Source organism: Equus przewalskii, chromosome 1 (genome assembly GCF_037783145.1).
Source record: "Equus przewalskii isolate Varuska chromosome 1, EquPr2, whole genome shotgun sequence".
Lineage (NCBI taxonomy): Eukaryota > Metazoa > Chordata > Mammalia > Perissodactyla > Equidae > Equus > Equus przewalskii.
Window position 1 is genome coordinate 160,507,960 of NC_091831.1, and position 18,114 is coordinate 160,526,073.

The following is an 18,114-nucleotide window of genomic DNA, read 5'->3' on the forward strand; positions in this document are numbered from 1 at the left end:
ACAGTCTAGGCCCCCACCTACAGGAAGTTTCAGTTTCCAGAGAAAGGGCGGGGCCGGGGCGGGAATGACAAGTAAACAAATAGTTATGACACCGTGTGGTAATTGCTATAATAGAGGCTCACTACAAAAAGTCTTACCGGATTTGTGCACAATGGAATACTACTCAGCTATAAAAAAAGATGAAATCTTGCCTTTTGCGACAGCATGGATGGACCTTGAGGGTATTAAGCTAAGAGAAATAAGTCAGATGGAGAAAGTAGAATACCGTATGGTTTCACTCGTAAGTAAAAGAGGAAAACGACGAACACAGAGATACTGAAATTAGAGTGACAGTTACCAGAGAGGAATGGGGGAGGAAGGAGGACAAAAGGGGTGACAGGGCACATGTGTACAGTGCTGGATGGTAATTAGTCTTTGGGTGATGAATACGATGCAGTCTACACAGAAATCAAAACGATGTACACCTGAAAGTTATATAATGTTATAAATCAGTGTTACCTCGGAAAAAAAAAAGTGCTACCGGATCTCAGACACTGGGACAAGAGAAGTACCGCGAGCTTAAGGGCCCAATGGAAAGACATGACAGATGCGCAGAAAGGACTAAAAGCAGGGTTAAAAAGTGGAGGCTGAGCGCCGCGTTCAGAGCCGGTCTGACCAGTCGGGGCAGGGCGGGAAAGGGGTTAAGGCGAGCCGGTGGGCGGGCCCGCGCGTTGATTGGCAGGGGTGGGGCCAGGCTCGTCCCCCGCCCCCTCCCTCCGCCCCGGTTCTCCAGCCCCTGGGCCGGCGGGGGTACCGCCCCGGGAGGGCCGGGGAGCTGGGCCGAGCCGCCTGTCCCCCTCGCCCGCTCCGGTGCCGCGTTCCGCGGGCTGGACGCGCTGGAGAAGTTGAGCCGCGGCCGGGCCGGCCCTGGGGGCTGACAGTCGGCAAAGTTTGACCCGAAGAGGAAGTGGCCTCGAGCCCCGGCAGGTGGCGGCCAGGCCTGGACAGGGGCGCTTGGGCCTGCGGGCGGGCTGGAGGCGAGGGCGCGCCCCAGCGCCGGGCCTTTAGCCGATCCCCGGGGCTTTGGGAGCCGGCCGCGGGAGGGAGCGCTGCGGCGGCCGGGAAAACAACTCCGAAGTTGGCGAGAGGCGCCGCCCCTGCTCCCGGCGGCCGCCGCCTGCCCGCCCCCAGCCCTGGCATCCAGAGCACCGGCCGGGGAGCCTGGGCCATGGAGCCCCCTCGGGGAGGCGGCACTGGGGGGCCCGGACGCCCGGAGCCGCGCCGCCTCCCCGCTGGGTAGACGACAGAAGCTCCGGGACTTTTCCTGCCTCTCCGGACGGCTCAAGATGCTGCCGGCCGTGCTCTTCCTCCTCCTCCTGGGTAAGAAACCGAAACAAGACTACCCGCCCGGCGCCCTGCCCCCAGGGCTGTCCGCCGAGCCCTCATCCTACCCTGCCTGCCCGGGCCCCCCAGCCCCTGTCGCCGCACCCGGCGCTGTCTGCCCCAACCCCCAGGAAGTCTCCAGCCCTTCCCCTCAGCCCCCATCCTCCCTCTGGCTTCCCAAGATCACCGTACCCACCCCACAGGCCGCGGCCCTTCCTTCGAGGTCACACACCTAAGCCTCCCCCTGCTCCACCACCCCTTCCCATAACTGCCCGGAAGTCCCTGATGGCTCCCTTCCTCCTGGAGTTGCTCAGGTGAAGAAAACTCCCAAGGGTGACTCACCCTCCTGCCGTTTCTCGCTCTTCCTCTAGGAGGCGCTGTCGCCCATCCAGACCGGATCATTTTCCCACATCCCGGTGAGTAGAGGGTCCCCCTGGAGCCCTGCGAACTTGGCAATGAGGGAGGACTCCAGAGACGGACTCTCTCTTCCTTGAATTCCTCTGGTGCCCGTCATAGTTTTGGAGTGGAGATCATCCACCTTTTATTTTACAGATGGGGAAACTGAGACCCAGTGTACGCCCTCACCTGGTGGTTACGTACTGTTTTGTTTTTTCCAAATATCCATGCTTGATCTCTCTAGCCAAAATGTAGACTGCCCACGAGTAGAGACAGTCTTTCCCGCTCTTCCTGGCCCAGTGGCTGGCACAAAGCAGACCCCTCATTGTTTGTGGTGTTGATACTTAAGGTGAAGCTCTGCTGAGTGTGGGAGGAAGAGGGCTGGCTGAAGGCTATGACTCTGGGGGCTGTGTAGATGGGGAGGGGGAGTTCCTCTGCTCCTGCTGGAAGAGCCCAGGTCCTTGGAGGCCTCAAGCCTGAGGAGGGGTGGGATGCTAAGGGGCTCTCACGCGGTGTCCCTCCCTTTCTCTCTCGCCAGCTTGTGTGGACCCCCCAGCAGTGCTCTTGGAAGTGCAAGGCACCTTACAGAGGCCCCTGGGCCGGGACAGCCGCACCTTCCCTGCCAACTGCACGTGGCTCATCCTGGGCAGCAAGGAGCAGACTGTAACAGTCAGGTGAGAAGCAGGGCCCAACCATACTCCTCTCCCCTGGCCCTCCCCCCTCCACCATGGCAGAGCCTTCAAAGATCACTTCATGGAGTTCCCATCGCACTCAACAGGGAGAAGAGTAGAATTTGATTTGATCTAGTCTGCCCTAAAAGCCTAGCTTGTTCTGGGCCAGACACAGTAAATTGGAGCTGGGCTGAGGCAGACGTAAAGCTTTGGTCCTGGTCATCTGTGAAGGACAACAGTCACTCTAGAAACAGCACTTAGGCTCCAATATGGCTGCTCTCAGGAGTCCTTCAATCCATGGCACATCTTTGCTTGGGATTCAAGGCTATTTCTTTTTTTCTTTTTTCTTTTTTTTTTTTTTGAGGAACATTAGCCCTGAGCTAACATCTGCTGCCAATCCTCCTCTCTTTGCTGAGGAAGACTGGCCCTGAGCTAACATCCGTGCCCATCTTCCTCTATTTTATATGTGGTTTGCCTGCCACAGCATGGCTTGCCAAGCGGTGCGTAGGGCCACACCTGGGACCCAAACCAGTGAACCCTGGGCCACTGAAGCAGATCGCACGAACTTAACCGCTGCATCACCGGGCTGGCCTTCAAAGCTGTTCCTTGATCAGTTAGAAGCTTTCTCAGTCTCCCCAGATCTTATAAACAGTCCAGGTCTCCCTGGGCTCCCCTGTCCCTGGGATGTGGGGTTGGGGTCCATGTAAAGTACCTGGCTATTTGCTTCACATGGTTCACTTCCCATGAGTTTACCTAGATGGGGGTAGGTGAAGGGAGAGGGCAGTCTGGGGAGAGGCTGTTGGGGCAGAGGGATCAGAATACCATGGTGGTCTCTGGTCTCACCACCGGGCCCTGGGAGGGGATGGTGAGCTCTGGTTAATCGAACTGTATGGTAATTGCCAATTCCTGCCAGCACTGTGGTTGGGTGACAGTGCTGCAGCAAATGGAAAGCAATAAATCTGTTAACTCAGTCTCAGAACACAAGCCAGTTTTTCCAAGGGGCTTTAGTATGTATCTCATGATCTTATGCCACTGACCTCGTTAGGACTATCACCATTGACTGTAAAGGAATTTGGCTGAGTTTTCCTCTGGCTATTTAGATTGTGGATAAGCAGATGTTTGTGCTTCTGGGAGTAGAAGGGGCCTGATAGCACTTGGAGAGGAAGACGCCAGTGGTGGTCAAGAATACCTCACATCCTGCTCGCTTCCACCCCTGTAGGTTCCAAAAACTGCACCTGGCCTGTGGCTCAGAGCGCTTAATCCTGAGCTCACCTCTCCAGCCACAGATCTCCCTGTGTGAGGCCCCTGCCAGCCCTCTGCAGCTGCCTGGGGGCAACGTCACCATCACCTACAGCTATGCCGGGGCCAGAGCACCCATGGGCCAGGGCTTCCTGCTCTCCTACAGCCAAGGTGGGCTGGACAGGGCTCTCCATGGGGCTATTAGAACGGGCAGTGGAAGCCCAGGGAGGAGGGAAGGTCCTGCCAGCTCCAATGATTCACAGCCCCTCTCCTTGGTGCCTCTGCAGATTGGCTGATGTGCCTGCCGGAGGAGTTCCAGTGCCTCAACCACCGCTGTGTGCCCACGACCCAGCGCTGCAACGGGGTTGATGCCTGCGGTGATGGCTCTGATGAGGCAGGTTGCGGCTCAGACCCCTTCCCTGACCTGACCCCAGCCCCTATCCCCAACCTACCCTGCAATCACACCTTGGAAGAATTCTATGGGATCTTCTCTTCCCCTGGATACTCACACCTGGCCTCAGTCTCCCACCCCCAGTCTTGCACCTGGCTGCTGGACCCCCATGATGGCCGGCGCCTGGCAGTGCGCTTCACAGCCCTGGACCTGGGTTATGGAGATGCGGTGCATGTGTATGATGGCGCTGGGCCCCCAGAGACCTCCCAGCTGCTGCGCAGCCTCACCCACTTCAGCAATGGCAAGGCTGTCACCGTGGAGACGCTGTCTGGCCAGGCGACCGTGGCCTACCACACAGTTGCTTGGAGCAGTGGTCGGGGCTTCAATGCCACCTACCACGTGCGGGGCTACTGCTTGCCTTGGGACCGACCCTGTGGCTTAGGCTCTGGCCTGGGGGCTAGCGAGGGCCTAGGTGACCGCTGCTATAGTGAGGCACAGCGCTGCGATGGCTCATGGGACTGTGCTGATGGCACAGATGAGAAGAACTGCCCTAGCTGCCCACCTGGACACTTCCCCTGTGGGGCAGCCGGCACCCCCGGTGCCACAGCCTGCTACCTGCCTGCTGACCGCTGCAACTACCAGACCTTCTGTGCGGATGGAGCAGACGAGAGACGCTGCCGGCACTGCCAGCCTGGCAACTTCCGATGCCGGGATGAGAAGTGCGTGTATGAGACGTGGGTGTGCGACGGGCAGCCAGACTGTGCCGATGGCAGCGACGAGTGGGACTGCTCCTATGCCCTGCCCCGCAAGGTCATCACAGCTGCAGTCATTGGCAGCCTAGTATGTGGCTTGCTGCTGGTCATTGCCCTGGGCTGCACCTGCAAGCTCTATGCTATTCGCACACAGGAGTACAGGTGAGTGGGAGTGCCGCTGGCTGTAGAGGTGCAGGGACTGAGGGTGAGACAGGGCCCATGCAGCCACAGGAGACCATCAGGGTGCCCACACTGGGGAGAGGTTCCAGTAACCAGCTTATCGTTTGGCTCCTGGGTTGTCCAGCTTAGGGACAGGGGTGTTCCTCTGAGGGAAGGACTGGTCTAGATCCTGAAAGCCGTCTCAAGAAAGGAGGGGACCTTGGCTGACTTGGGAAAGCCATGCATAGCTCCAGTTGTCCTGGCCTAGGTGTGGAGGGAAGAGGCCTCTCCGGGCTGGGACAGGCTGCTCTGGCCAGAGCCACCTGTGACTGAGCAGCCCTCCTTCCTTCCAGCGTCTTCGCCCCCCTCTCCCGGATGGAGGCAGAGATTGTGCAGCAGCAGGCACCCCCGTCCTACGGGCAGCTCATCGCCCAGGGCGCCATCCCACCTGTAGAGGACTTCCCTACAGAGAATCCTAATGACGTAAGTCACCCTCCGCAACCTTCACACCTCCTGCTCCTGGCCCCACTGTGGCCCTGCTGCTATCCCCTCCTCCCCACCCCTCTGACTGTAATATCTGCCCCCTCTCCTTGCAGAACTCAGTGCTGGGCAACCTGCGTTCTCTGCTACAGATCTTGCGCCAGGATATGACTCCCGGGGGTGCCTCAGGTGCCCGCCGTCGCCAGCGGGGCCGCTCCGTGCGCCGCCTGGTGCGCCGTCTCCGCCGCTGGGGCCTGCTTCCTCGAACCAACCCCCCAGCCCGGAACCCTGAGAACAGATCGCAGGTTACCCCTTCTGCCGCTCCCCTTGAGGCCCTAGATGGCAGCACAAGTCCGGCCCGTGAGGGCGGGGCAGTGGGTGGGCAGGATGGGGAACAGGCACCCCCACTGCCCATCAAGGCTCTCCTCCCATCTGCAAGCACCTCTCCAGCCCTCCCTACTGTCCCCGAGGCCCCGGGGCCACTGCCCTCAGCGTCCCTGGAGCCATCCCTGCTGTCTGGAGTGATGCAGGCCCTACGAGGTCGCCTCTTGCCCAGCCTGCAGCCCCCAGGACCAACCCGGACCCCACCTGAACCCCACACAACAGTCCTGTCCCCAGAGGATGAGGACGATGTGCTACTGGTGCCACTGGCTGAGCCGGGGGTCTGGGTGGTCGAAGCAGAGGATGAGCCACTGCTTGCCTGAGGTGACCTGGCTCCCCTAGGGGCTCTAGTCACAGTGACAACAACCCATTAGAGGGCAGCTCAGCCTCCCTTCCACTTCTTCCCTCCTCAACCCTCTGAGGGGCCTTGGTGGGTAAATGCCATAGGTTAGATGTCCCTCAGACAGAGAGAGGGCTCACACAGAGCTCCCTCTGCACGTGGCCAGAGACCACAGTCTCCGCCACCACCCTCTCCCCACACCACCACCATTCAGGTGGCTGTTTTTAAAAAGTTAAATTCTCAAAGGATCATAGGCCTGGACACTCCATCCTTGCCAAACCCCCACCCAAAAGTGACCTTAAGCACAAGAATGCCAATTGGCTGGAGACTTCCAGCCTCCAAGGGGAGCATTTGGGCAGAGCCTGAACTCAAAAGAAGAACACAACAAATGCTTTTATCCCATAGCTAGGTTATTGCCCAGAAAGTCAAGGTCGAAAATAAAGGAATCAGAATGTAAGATTTTTGTAAATGAGCTGTAAGCCTCAGCCCTGCCTCTCTACCCATCTCAGCTTATGCCCACCTCACCGTGTTCCTCCCAGTGGAGGCCTTTGCTCTGCCCTCCACTTCCTGCCCTCTTCCTATTCATCTTCTAACCACCCACCCTTGATTTTCTATACCACTCAGAGGGTAAGAAAATTCTAGGAACCCTAAGGACCAACCCTCTCCACCTCCACTCACCGCCTAGGGCCCAACTCTACAGCGACTGACACCAGGGGTGAGCACCAAGCCTCTTTACTCACCGCCAGGCCGGAGGTCTGGTGAGCCAGCTGGGCCCTGCACCTGGGAAGGTTCCCATTTATGGAGTACTCCCAGGGCACAGATCCCAGGAGGGAGATTGTCCCTGGTGGAACATGGGAGTTGTGACGCCTGCCTGCCACCCTCCAGCCCCACCAGGCATGCACTTACAGTCTGTCCTAGGCAAGACAGATGAACTTTCAGCCAGGATGCCTCAAAGCAGGCAAAGATGAGTCGAGAGAAAAATCACAAACAATCGGGGTGTGAAAATGCTGACATCACCTTGGTCAAATCCAAGAGGTCTTCTTGGAAGAGGACCCAAACTAGATTCTAAAGAATGCCGTCAGTCATTGGAATAGAATTATAAATTCTAGGCAGGGTGAAAGTCCACAGGATAAGCAAACAAAGCAGATATGAGGGCTAGGGCTGTAGGCTGGACCCTGGACCGTCTAAGAAAAGGGACAGGAGCGCAAGCAGTGTGACCAGAGCCAAAGAACTGGAGAAGGTGATGGAGGGAATGATCTGTGAGAAAGGTTGAAACTCAGACTCTTGGTAAGCAAGGTGACAGAAGCTGTCCCAGTGTTTGAAGTCAAAATCTGGACAAAGGATACAGAAGGAGCCTGTGGGGGTGAGTGTCTTGTCCCAGGAGCAGAGCATTCCTTAAAAGAACTAGTCCCCAGGGAAACGCACCCCGCTCCCTCCCAGCCTGGCCCTTACCTGCCAGGCCTGACCTATCCCTGCCACTCTGGTGGAGGGGCCCTGTCCACATCCTCGCCAGCACTAACTGCATAATGTGCCCTCTCCCAGGGAGCAAGAGCCTAGGGAAGTGGCAGAGGGAAGAGGTCGCTAGGAAGGCCTGTGTGTATAGATTCACGGGCCTGAAAGAAGTTTCTCTAGGCCCTGGGTGTGTGCTCTAGGAGGTGCAAGCAGTAGCACTACCTCTGTCAGACAGAAGCCCCAGGCTGGCAGGGAGAGGGGCTTGGCTTTGTACAGGCAGTATGGGGAAACCAAGACAGAGGGTCCTACCCAGGAGAGGGTGGGGCACTGGGGAGCAGTCACCCAAGTTTATTTTCACCATGGCCCAAGGAAAAAGAAAAGAGGCAACGTCAGGTCCTATCAGGATAGACACTGCTTTCCAAGGTGCCCAGCATCAGGGGTGTGCCCAGCATCAGGGGTGTGCGACTCTCCTCGAGGCTCTTGGTGGGGAGGAGGGTGGTGTTCTCAGCATGAGATGGGATCAGGCGAGGAATCTGAGATAACAGTAGATACCAGAATTCAGTCCTTAAGGAACAGAATCTGGGCCTGGACCAAGCTCCAGGCCCCACTGGGAGGGCAGAAGGACCCCCAGCCACACAGCCTGAAGCTGTGAGAGCACCAAATAGTTGGGCAACCTGCTGAGCACCAGATCATTTATCATATGTAGCTAACCCTCCTAATAAGACTGTGCCATGGGCATCATAACCCCAATTCAGGTCCAGGAGCAGCTTCAGAAAAATTAGGAGACTAGCCTAGTTTCTACTGAGAGAGATTTAAACCTGGATTGGTTCCATTCCAAATCTCATCCTTGTCCCACTGTTCCACAGGACCTCCTATTCCTGAGGGAGCCTGGACATGGGCAAGTGCACAGCTTCTTACTAGTGGGACGAGAGAGATGGTGGTTAAGGTGAAACCCAGCCTGCCCCTGTGGCCTAAGGCTGCATTAAGGGCAGGCAGAAGTCATGGTCAAGAATCCTTGTTGGGGTCTGAAGCTCCTCACTCACCCTTACCTGGTATCATAGAAATGAATCCAACCACCTCAGTGGGTTTTCCAGATACATAAAGCTCAGCCTATTACAATTTAAAACTTTTTCTTTTTGAGGAAGATTAGCCCTGAGCTAACATCTGCTGCCAATCCTCCTCTTTTTGCTGAGGAAGACTGGCCCTGAGCTAACATCCCAGCCCATCTTCCTCTACCTTTTACATGTGGGATGCCTGCCACAGCATGGCTTGCCAAGTGTGCATACGTCAGCACCCGGGATCCAAAACAGTGAACCCTGGGCCACCGAAGCGGAACATGCAAATCTAACTGCTGCGCCACCGGCTCGGCCCCAATTTAAAACTTTTTAAAAAATTCATCTTGGAAGGAAATCATTCTAAAACATTACACTCATCTTCGGCACATCTGTAATACAATATAGATTTTTATGGATAGCTGAGGATCATTCATAGAAACCAATGGCTCTCTGTGTTCAGAAAGTGTAACAGTGTCAGGGAAGCTGTTTGCCTTAATGCCAAATGACCTTAGACCACTTTTTAAATGCTTCTGACCGTTTTAGAGGTTTTTCGTGGTGTTGCTACCCTTGCTACAGGGCTATCAGGAGTCACTTGCTGTTCTAAATGTGCTTCTAATCTATGAATCCAGGAACACACATGGACACATTAATATGTGAATAAACTGAGGGCAACTAGGCTGTGATTGAGGACTGGAGAGTCCAGCCAATGAATAAAGTGCATGTGTATTGTAGCTGCTCCCTCTAGACCCCACAACGTTGCCTCATAGTTGACTTCCAGATAAGTGAAGTGTCACTGCACGTCAGTCCCAAGAGTACTCTGCCTCTTCGATTGGACAAGTCCACTGAAGATTGCAATATAGATTGTTCCCAATAATAGGAGACAGTTGGAATATTTAAGACAAGGAAGGCAGCATGGCAGAGAGATGAGAAACAGTCTTTGGCACTGGAAAGATCTGGTGTCCCCTTTCTAGCTGCATGATTGGTTTGGGGACAGCCCACCCACCTACCACTCTGAGCCTTAGGATTATGAGGATGAAAGGAGATAAAGGTGCTTAGCACAGCCCCTAGCAAAAATGGGGTGAGAAGGGGCCAGGAAATCGGAATGTGTGTTGGGTGCTTGTAAGTGTGTCAGGAAGGAAGACAAAAATGGGAGCCTGAAGGGAAAGGGAACGGGCAGAAAAGGAGCAGTGACGGAGACATGTCATCCTGGCTTCCCAAAAAGAGGTAGACATCACGTGTGTCCACTTTGCCTTGTGTAGCCCAGAAGGCCTGGTGGCTGCCTCATCTACCCCAGAGAACACTGGGAGGGGAGGCCGGCACTCCCCACTCCCCATTTGGGATTAGGAACCTCTAGAGGGCTAGCTCTGGTCTCCCTTTTTTCCTGCCCTGATGAACACTAGGTTGGTGGGCCTAGCAGGGAGGGAGACAGGAGGAAATCCCCCCAATGGTTTGCGCCCACCTGAACCTATTGACAAAATGAAGCTGCCTGGACAAAGCAGCCATCTCTTTCTCAAAGCCCCCATCTGCCTAGGGGTCAGGCTGGGAAATGGGTACTTTTGTGGGTTTTAGCCCAGAAGAGGTGTTAATGGGGAAGGAGAGGATGGCAGGGAAGCTTGATGGCAGGGTGACTGTCCCCCTGTCCTTGCATCTCTTTTGGTTTCTGCCTCTAGCCCCCCCATTTAGCCATGAGCACCCACTCTGAACTGGACACTGGGCAAGAGGGCTGGATACAGAGTTGAACGACGTCCTCTGTCCTTGCCTCCTGCCATCCTCAGCTCCCTTACCCACTGACCCCTTGCCCGACTTCTCTGAACCCTGTTTCTTCTGCCTCTCTGACTGTTCTGTTCATGTCTTAACCAGATTCCACAGTGTGTGTGCTCCCACAGGGAAACGACACAAAGGAGGGGGGGCAGAAAGGAGGGAATCCCATTGACATCACTGCTCATTAGCATGTGTGACCTCATCAGGGGGCGGGCCAGTTTCCCCAGGTGTCCAGGGGAGGGCACAGTTGCGGCGGGGGGGTGGGGGGGGGGGGTGGGGCTGGGGGGGTGGTGGTTGGTATTTAAAGGGAAAAGCTGACAGTGCTGCTGAGTGAGGGAGCCGGTGCTGCGATCCGCCAGGCTGCACACGCACACGCACACCGATGTACACGGACCTCGACACCGACATGGACACGGACACAGAAACCACAGCACTCTGCCCCTCCGGCAGCCACCAGGCCTCCCCACCAGGGACGCCCACACCAGGTGAGGGCTGAGCTGGGCAGGTTCCAGCTGAAACCATGGGAGTGGGAGCTGAAGCTTTGGTGGGGAGGTCAGAACCAGGGGTTGAAGGAGCTTGAACCTAAACAGCAAGAGGGAAAGAGCAACTCAGGAAGTGGGGGGGGCCTCCCTCGGACACTAGGGCTGGGGGTGGAAAGGGGGTGCTGCCTAGACGCTCCCTCCCCCATCCCTCCCAGGGCTTCGCTGGGGAAAGTGATGCTTAGCCCCTAGGTCAGCCTCATTCCCAAGAGGATGGGACGGGCAGGAGGGAAGAGAGAAAGGGAAGGGGCAGCCCACAAACCAGGGAATCATGGGCAGGGGGCTACCCTGGGGACCTGTTGTAAGGGTTTCTCTGGCTCCTAGAGGCCCTGGCTGCTGGCCAACTATTGATTGTGGGCTATTTCCAGCCTCTCTCCATCCCCCTTTGTTGTGTTTGTCATTCCTTCTCAGTTCCCCTGACCCATGCATTGTCACTCTCCCTCTCCCTCATGCTCCCGCTCTCTCACTCTCTCTCTCCCTCCCTCCCTCCCTCGACCACACCATGAACACAATATTCTCTCAGACTCACAGGGACAGCCAGGGATGCAGGAGGATTCTCACACACAGCCATGCACTTGGGGATGCTCACCTACAGGGCCACAGGAAGAGGCATCCCCTCTCACACACCCATAGAGACCCGATACACACATCTGAGAGAGCAAAGCTCCTTCCCTGGGAACAGGCTCCCCACCAAGTTTTTGACTCTACCAATACCCACCCCCCAGAACTTGGGCAGAGGCTTCAGTTTCTCATCCCCTGTGTGTCTCATCTCCCCAGTGTGGGGACTTCCAGTGTAGGAAGCAGTAGGGGGCAGGTCCTCTTGGCAGAGGAGGGGCAGTCCTGGGGCCAGAGGCCTAGGGCTGGGGGTGTGCCTCTGTGTCAGTGTGAAGTGTGAGTGGGTGTGTGAGCCTACCCACAGGTGCCTCCCCTGCATGGGGCTTGTTTTGAATAGGTTGTGGCTGAAACCACATTGGGCAAGACTTTAAGTCAGCTCCTTGGATCCTCACCAGTTCAGGCTTCTGGGGGAATTCAGTGTAAGAGGTCAGACCAAAGATTCTCAGCTCCTTCTGGGTCATGGTCATTGACTGGGCCTCTGAAGCCAGAGCAGCCAGGACTGAGCCCTCTGCAGATGGCTAGGCATACCCCTCTCATAGCTTCCTTCTCTTTGCCCTGCCAGAAACAGATGCCACACTACTGAAGAAGCCAGAGAAACTGTTGGCAGGGTTGGACCGGGGCGGGCCACCCCTTGCCCCAGGGGCTCCCAGACGAAGAGGCAGTATGCCTGTGCCCTACAAGCACCAGCTGCTGCGGGCCCAGGCTGTAGATGAACTTGACTGGCCACCTCAAGCCTCATCCTCTGGTTCCTCTGACTCCTTGGGCTCAGGGGAGGCAGCCCCAACCCAAAAGGATGGCATCTTCAAGGTCATGCTGGTGGGGGAGAGCGGCGTGGGCAAGAGCACCCTAGCAGGCACTTTCGGTGGTCTCCAGGGAGACAGTGCTCATGAGCCGGAAAACCCAGGTATTTGGGGGAGCCCTGCAAGGGTTGAGGGTGTCTCTGGAGCCCCAGTCAGGGATGGAAGAGCTCAAGGTGTGAGCAGCCCCTGGAGGCCAGAATCTAAGAGATGCTGTTCCAATGCTGTCTGTGGCAACCTTCCTGGAGGGGGTCCCTGGTGCTGGGATCTGAGGCATCCCTGATTACCAGGTCTCACAGGTGTTGGGGAGCCTCTTAATGGACTCTATTCCCTGTCTTTATTTCCCGACAGAGGACACCTATGAGAGACGCATCATGGTGGATAAGGAGGAAGTGACTCTAGTTGTTTATGACATCTGGGAACAGGTGAGAACTAAGATGTGGCTGCAAGCAGGGGACAAAACCTGGGACAGCTGGGGAGGGCAAAGACTGGCTGAAGGCTGGTGGGACTGCAGGCCCTGGTTTCAACATGTACTGGAACCTGACTTTTCGTATGTATCAGCTCATAGAGCAAAGGCCCACACCAGTGTGCAAATCATGGCATTCGAGAGCCACTGTCTTTCCAGGATCTTCTGCCCCGGAGGCAAATTAGGACCTGAATTTGACAAATCCTGCAGCTGCAAGCTAGGCTGAACACCCTGCAACTGACCCCATCCATACACTTTTTAGCCTAGAAGAGTCTGATCTGACAGGACAAGAGCTCAGGGCTCTGGAATATCAGGGAAGGAAAAAAAAAAAAAGAGTGAGGACTTGGGGATATTTGGATACAAATGGTTACTGTGTAGAAATGAGAGGCCATATTACATACACTTGAATAGCATTCATTTTTTAATTAAGAGTTTAGGCATAAGAAAGCAGGAAGGGCTACCCTAGTCTAGGATCCTATGTCCCCAATTCAGTTCTCCCACGTGGGGTTCACATTACAAACTTCTCCTCCTTCCACAAGCACACTCTGGGTATGGAGATTCCGCCATTACCCAGCTCTGCTGACCCAAGCAGGTGGCTTCGCCCTCACATCCTGATTCCTCATCCTTGAGATGTAGGTCCTGGACAGGTTCTCCCATTCCTCCAGCCCTTACATCCCACGACTCTCTCCCCATCTGCAGGGAGATGCAGGGGGGTGGCTGCGGGACCACTGCCTTCAGAACGGGGATGCCTTTCTCATCGTCTTCTCAGTCACCGACCGACAAAGCTTCTCCAAAGTTCCAGAGACCCTACTTCGGCTCCGGGCTGGGAGGCCCCACCACGACCTGCCTGTCATCCTTGTTGGAAACAAGAGCGACCTGGTCCGCTCCCGGGAGGTTTCACTGGAGGGTGGGTATCCTTCCTGAACCTTATCCATACTTGCAACCTCATAGGACCCTCTCCTTTCCAGGTCATCTTTTCTCCAAAAGGCCCTCACGGGTGCACAAACTCAGCTGCATTTGGCCCCAGATTAAGAGTAGACTCTCAATGCCCACACCTGGGCCCCTGAGAAGCCCTTCTCTTCCGTCCCCCTCACCTCTTCTGCAAGCTCCCTTCTCCCGCCCCTCCGCACCACCACCGCCCTCCGCTTGACCCCTGCCTTGTTCTTACTTGCCCCATCCCTTTCCACTGCACTCCCGCGACCTCCCCAGGTGTCCCCCGCCCCCACACCCCCGCCCCGCCCCGCCCTGTCCCGCCGCGGGCTCAGTGCAGCCCGGCGGGCGCCTGAACCGACCCCTTCCTGCAGAGGGCCGCCACCTGGCAGGGACACTGAGCTGCAAGCACATCGAGACGTCGGCCGCGCTGCACCACAACACGCGGGAGCTCTTCGAGGGCGCGGTGCGCCAGATCCGGCTGCGGCGGGGCCGGAGCCGTGCCGGGCGCCAGCGGCCAGAGAGGGGCAGCCCCGAGGGCCCCGCGCCGCCCGCGCGCCGCGAGAGCCTCACCAAGAAGGCCAAGCGCTTCCTTGCCAACCTGGTGCCGCGCAACGCCAAGTTCTTCAAGCAGCGCTCCAGGTCGTGTCACGACCTCTCTGTGCTTTGAGCAGCGGTCGCCATGGTCACGCGGTCGCCATGGTCACCGCGCCTCGGCTTGCGCTCTTGCCCCGCCCCTGTCCGGCTTCCTTTGTGAAGACCGTCTAGGAAACCAAAAACTCCCAGGACGCCCTGGTATGGCCGCGCGGGGCGGGCCCAGGCCCCGGCGGGGGAGGGGCCGGCGGATGTCACCCCCCCCCAGCCCCGCCCCCGCCGTCGCGCATTCTCTGGATACCTCCCGCCGCAGAGCGCCTACAAGGCTAGGACGCAGACCTGCGGGGGCGCGCGGCGGCCGGTGGGCGGGGCGGGTGCCGGCGGGCCGGAAGGAAAATAGTGCTGCAAGGTATTTTGTTTTTTATTAATTCGCGCTTGACCACCTGTCCTGTAAAGAGATCCTAAAAGCGAGAATTGGCAAAGTGCTTTGTAGACTCCTTTACAGTTTTCCACCTTTGTACTCTGCGCGAATATGCCTCACCTTTAAGAGAGTCTTAAAGGTAATGACACGAAGACGCATCTTTGGGACTTAAAACGTTCTAGTGGTCATCTGCTGTGCTTCTCCACTTTCCCTTTAAGGAGTTCTTAAAGGCGAGGGCCTGGAAGTGCTATTTTCCAGCGTTAATTCTGTGATTTACCATGCCATCATGGCACTTCCCCTTTAAGGTTATTAAAGGTAAACTGGGGACCCAGTTCTGCCTTCAGATGCCAGCGTGAAGACCTGAGCCGGTGGCAACCCTGCTTCGGCTAGGGCCCAGGAGGCACCAGCAAGGGGGCCACCCTTCCCTTTTCAATAAAGAATTTTTCTACGGCACTTGCTCACTTTGACTCTCTGTTGTCAAAGCCCCCACGGAAAGAATGGATGTTGATAGAAACTGTTGCAGACGAGAAAATTCAGGCCCAGAAGAGCAAGGAACTTAAATCCCTAGGGAGGCTCCAGAACTGACTTAGTCCTGGCGTGGTCCCTAACAGGGGGCCACCGGCCCTTATTGATAATTGAGTCCCCTTGCAGATGAGAAAACAGTCTTGGAGAGGAGCAGGGACCTGCTAGAAGTAATTTAGTAACTTAGTGACACAGAGGGAGGGACGAAGTCTCCAGTCTCTAGGCCCCATCTCCTTACCCCACCTTATCTTGCAAGGAGCCAGCTGGAGGCTACATTTAGGGCCCGGAGCTATACTCAGCTATGACCTGGGCTGGTTGAGGGTTTGGCCCCCATCCACCAGGGAGGCTCATCAGCTGGAGCATAATGGGGCCGGTCTGCACCTCCCCTGACAGGGCCCCATCACCCCAGCTGTCACCTGTAAAGCCCGTGTGAGAACTGAAGCTGTCAGTGCCTCCCCTGGGGACGCCCACGCCTGCTGCTGCCGGAGCCACGAGTTTGAACAAAGGGAGCAGAGGCAGCAGCTCCACTCATCCCTAGACATACATTACAGCTACCTGAGGGCCAGGCCTCCACTCCACCCCATGCAGGTCCCCCAGAACTTGATGGAAAGAGGATGAGATGTCTCCTGAGTCCTTGCAGCTGCGGAGGAGCCAAAAGGGACCAGCTCAGCACAAGTGGTTATAAGATGATAATATGAATAATGACACTATCCTTAGGACTTTATTCACTTTGTCCGTTAATTCTTTAATGACATAAGGTTTTACTACCTCTTTTACTGTGGAAGAAACAGAGAGTTTAAGCAACTTGCCTGAGGTCAATAAGGAACAGAGATGGGATTCCACTCATGTCTGCCTGATACTTAATGGTGACTTTATCCAGCTTTGCATCTGAGGTTCCCCTTCCGGTAAGGATGGGGGGAAGATGAAGGACAGTAGAAGAAATGCAGACAACATGATGGGCGGGGTCATGGGCAGTGGCTGTGGTGAAAGGGCCAGAGAAATTACATGGCTCTAGGGGAATAAGCCAGCTCTGAACTCTGGGGATCATGAACAGAGGCAGTTCAAATTTTAAAATGCAGGAAAAAACACTGGTCCCATTAAGGGACCAGATGGTTCTACAGTTGGGTTGAAGCCTCAGGGACATGAAGAGGCGGGGTAAGAGAAGGTTTGGAGCCCTACTGCAAAGGACAAGGCAAAGGAGTTTGTAACCAACTCTGTAGGCAGTGAGAGTCACTGAAGGTCTCTGAGTGTGGAAGTGACATGACCAGGATGGTCCTCTGGGAAGAGGAAGCGGGAGAGGTGTGCACAGATCAGATTGGAGTAGCAGAGGCAAGGCCTGTGGAGCTGAGCTTAGGGACCAATCACAGTAAGGCATATGGGACAGCCTGCAAGAAACAGCAGTGGGAAAGGAGGGGCCAATGGGAAAGGAGCGGTGGCATGGGTTTGAGAGTCAGAATTGATGGGACTTGGCAACTGAGAGGCTGGGTATAAAGAAAGGAAGGAGTCACGGGTGGTGGGAGGATGGAGAGGAACTAGGAGTTAGGGGGCGGAGGAAGTAAGGGGTAAATGGCTCCATTTTGGAGACTGAGTTCGAGATGCTAGAAGAATATCCACATGGAATTTCAGCAGCTCCCTGGACAGCTGGGTCTGAAATTCAGAACAAGTGAGGGCAAGAGACGGCTATGAGAATAATCACCATAAAGAGAAGCTGGAGGGAAGGATGAGATGCAGGGCTGGCTTCATGGGTGCAGTCACAGAGGGTCCCATGGTTAGTTTAATGCTCTCACTGTCTTGAAATTGTTTGAAAAAGGAGTGCTGCATTTTGATTTTGCACAGGGACCCACAAATTATGCTGAGGAAGCTATAAAGGGAGAAGGTGCAATACAGGCTGGGAGCCTCAACCTCAAACCACACATGGGTTTAGAGGTCTGTGATTCCTGTGAAATGGTACAATCTGATGAGTTAGTGCAGTCATGCATTTGTCCGAGAAGAGGGTTCATGGATTCTATCAGATTTCCAAAGGGGTCTGACCCATTAAATTGCAAACCAGGATGGTACTGATTGGTGCTGGGAAGGAGAACTGGGTGGGTGGAGGGCAGGGGTGGGAAGTTTACTTTTCATTGTATTCCCTTTTTCTAACTCTTGAATTTTTAACTATGGCATACCTTACCTGTTCAAAAACTAAATAAAATAATTTAAAACAAGTCAAAGACTTGGTGTTCCAGAGAAAGAAGACAGACCAAACAGAGATTCCTGAGGATAGGCAAATGAGGAAGGGAGAGATGCAGCCCCCACAGAGGCGGTGGAAGAACTAGGATGGAGCATGTAGTGGCTACTGCTAAGGAGGAGGGTTTTGCTAGAGGAAGAGTACCACCAGTGGTCAAATGTGTCAAGAGGGGAGGATGAGGAACAAGAAGGCCCAATGCCTTTCGTGTGGTAGAAGCTTAAAATGTTCATACTGAAGATGATGATGGCAGGATCTCCCCATGAGGGGAGCCACACACACCATAAGCCTCCCTCCCCCCAACTCAGCCAGTCCCATCAGCCGACCCATCTGTGTGTTCCCTCCAGACGCCTACAGGGAAGAGCTCGGAACAGACGGAAGCTGAAGTCACACTCCCGCCAGACTCAGGAGAGGTGGAGTCTTCTCTGAGAGCCAGGCCATTCCTCTCTCGCCCTCTGATGAAGGCCAAGTAGGGCCCGGCTGCTTGGTCTGGACTCTTGGGAGATCAGCACAGGGCCAGGGCCGGAGCTGCCTGTGCCAGGTGAGGTCCTCCCTGCCCTCATGATC

At 55.8% G+C, this 18,114-nt stretch overlaps 2 protein-coding genes across 3 annotated transcripts; both read left to right on the top strand.

Annotated features, from left to right (window-relative positions):
* Window positions 1-752: 752 nt before the first annotated feature.
* LRP10 (LDL receptor related protein 10) lies at window positions 753-6,628 on the top strand. Its single transcript, XM_008528966.2, has 7 exons — window positions 753-1,359; window positions 1,734-1,778; window positions 2,297-2,432; window positions 3,649-3,839; window positions 3,956-4,973; window positions 5,324-5,453; window positions 5,567-6,628. Exons 1-7 carry the CDS (start codon window positions 1,326-1,328, stop codon window positions 6,152-6,154), a joined length of 2,142 nt encoding a protein of 713 aa, XP_008527188.1. The 5' UTR covers window positions 753-1,325; the 3' UTR covers window positions 6,155-6,628.
* A 4,067-nt stretch (window positions 6,629-10,695) lies between these two features.
* On the top strand, window positions 10,696-15,254 carry REM2 (RRAD and GEM like GTPase 2). 2 transcript variants are annotated; one of them, XM_070626640.1, is made up of 5 exons: window positions 10,696-10,924; window positions 12,156-12,497; window positions 12,742-12,815; window positions 13,556-13,763; window positions 14,161-15,254. In XM_070626640.1, exons 1-5 carry the CDS (start codon window positions 10,822-10,824, stop codon window positions 14,454-14,456), a joined length of 1,023 nt encoding a protein of 340 aa, XP_070482741.1. In that variant the 5' UTR covers window positions 10,696-10,821; the 3' UTR covers window positions 14,457-15,254. The 2 variants fall into 2 exon arrangements, with proteins under 2 accessions (XP_070482741.1, XP_070482742.1); XM_070626641.1 differs by having other exon boundaries at window positions 10,732-10,924; window positions 12,162-12,497; window positions 14,161-14,847.
* The last annotated feature ends 2,860 nt before the right edge of the window (window positions 15,255-18,114 follow it).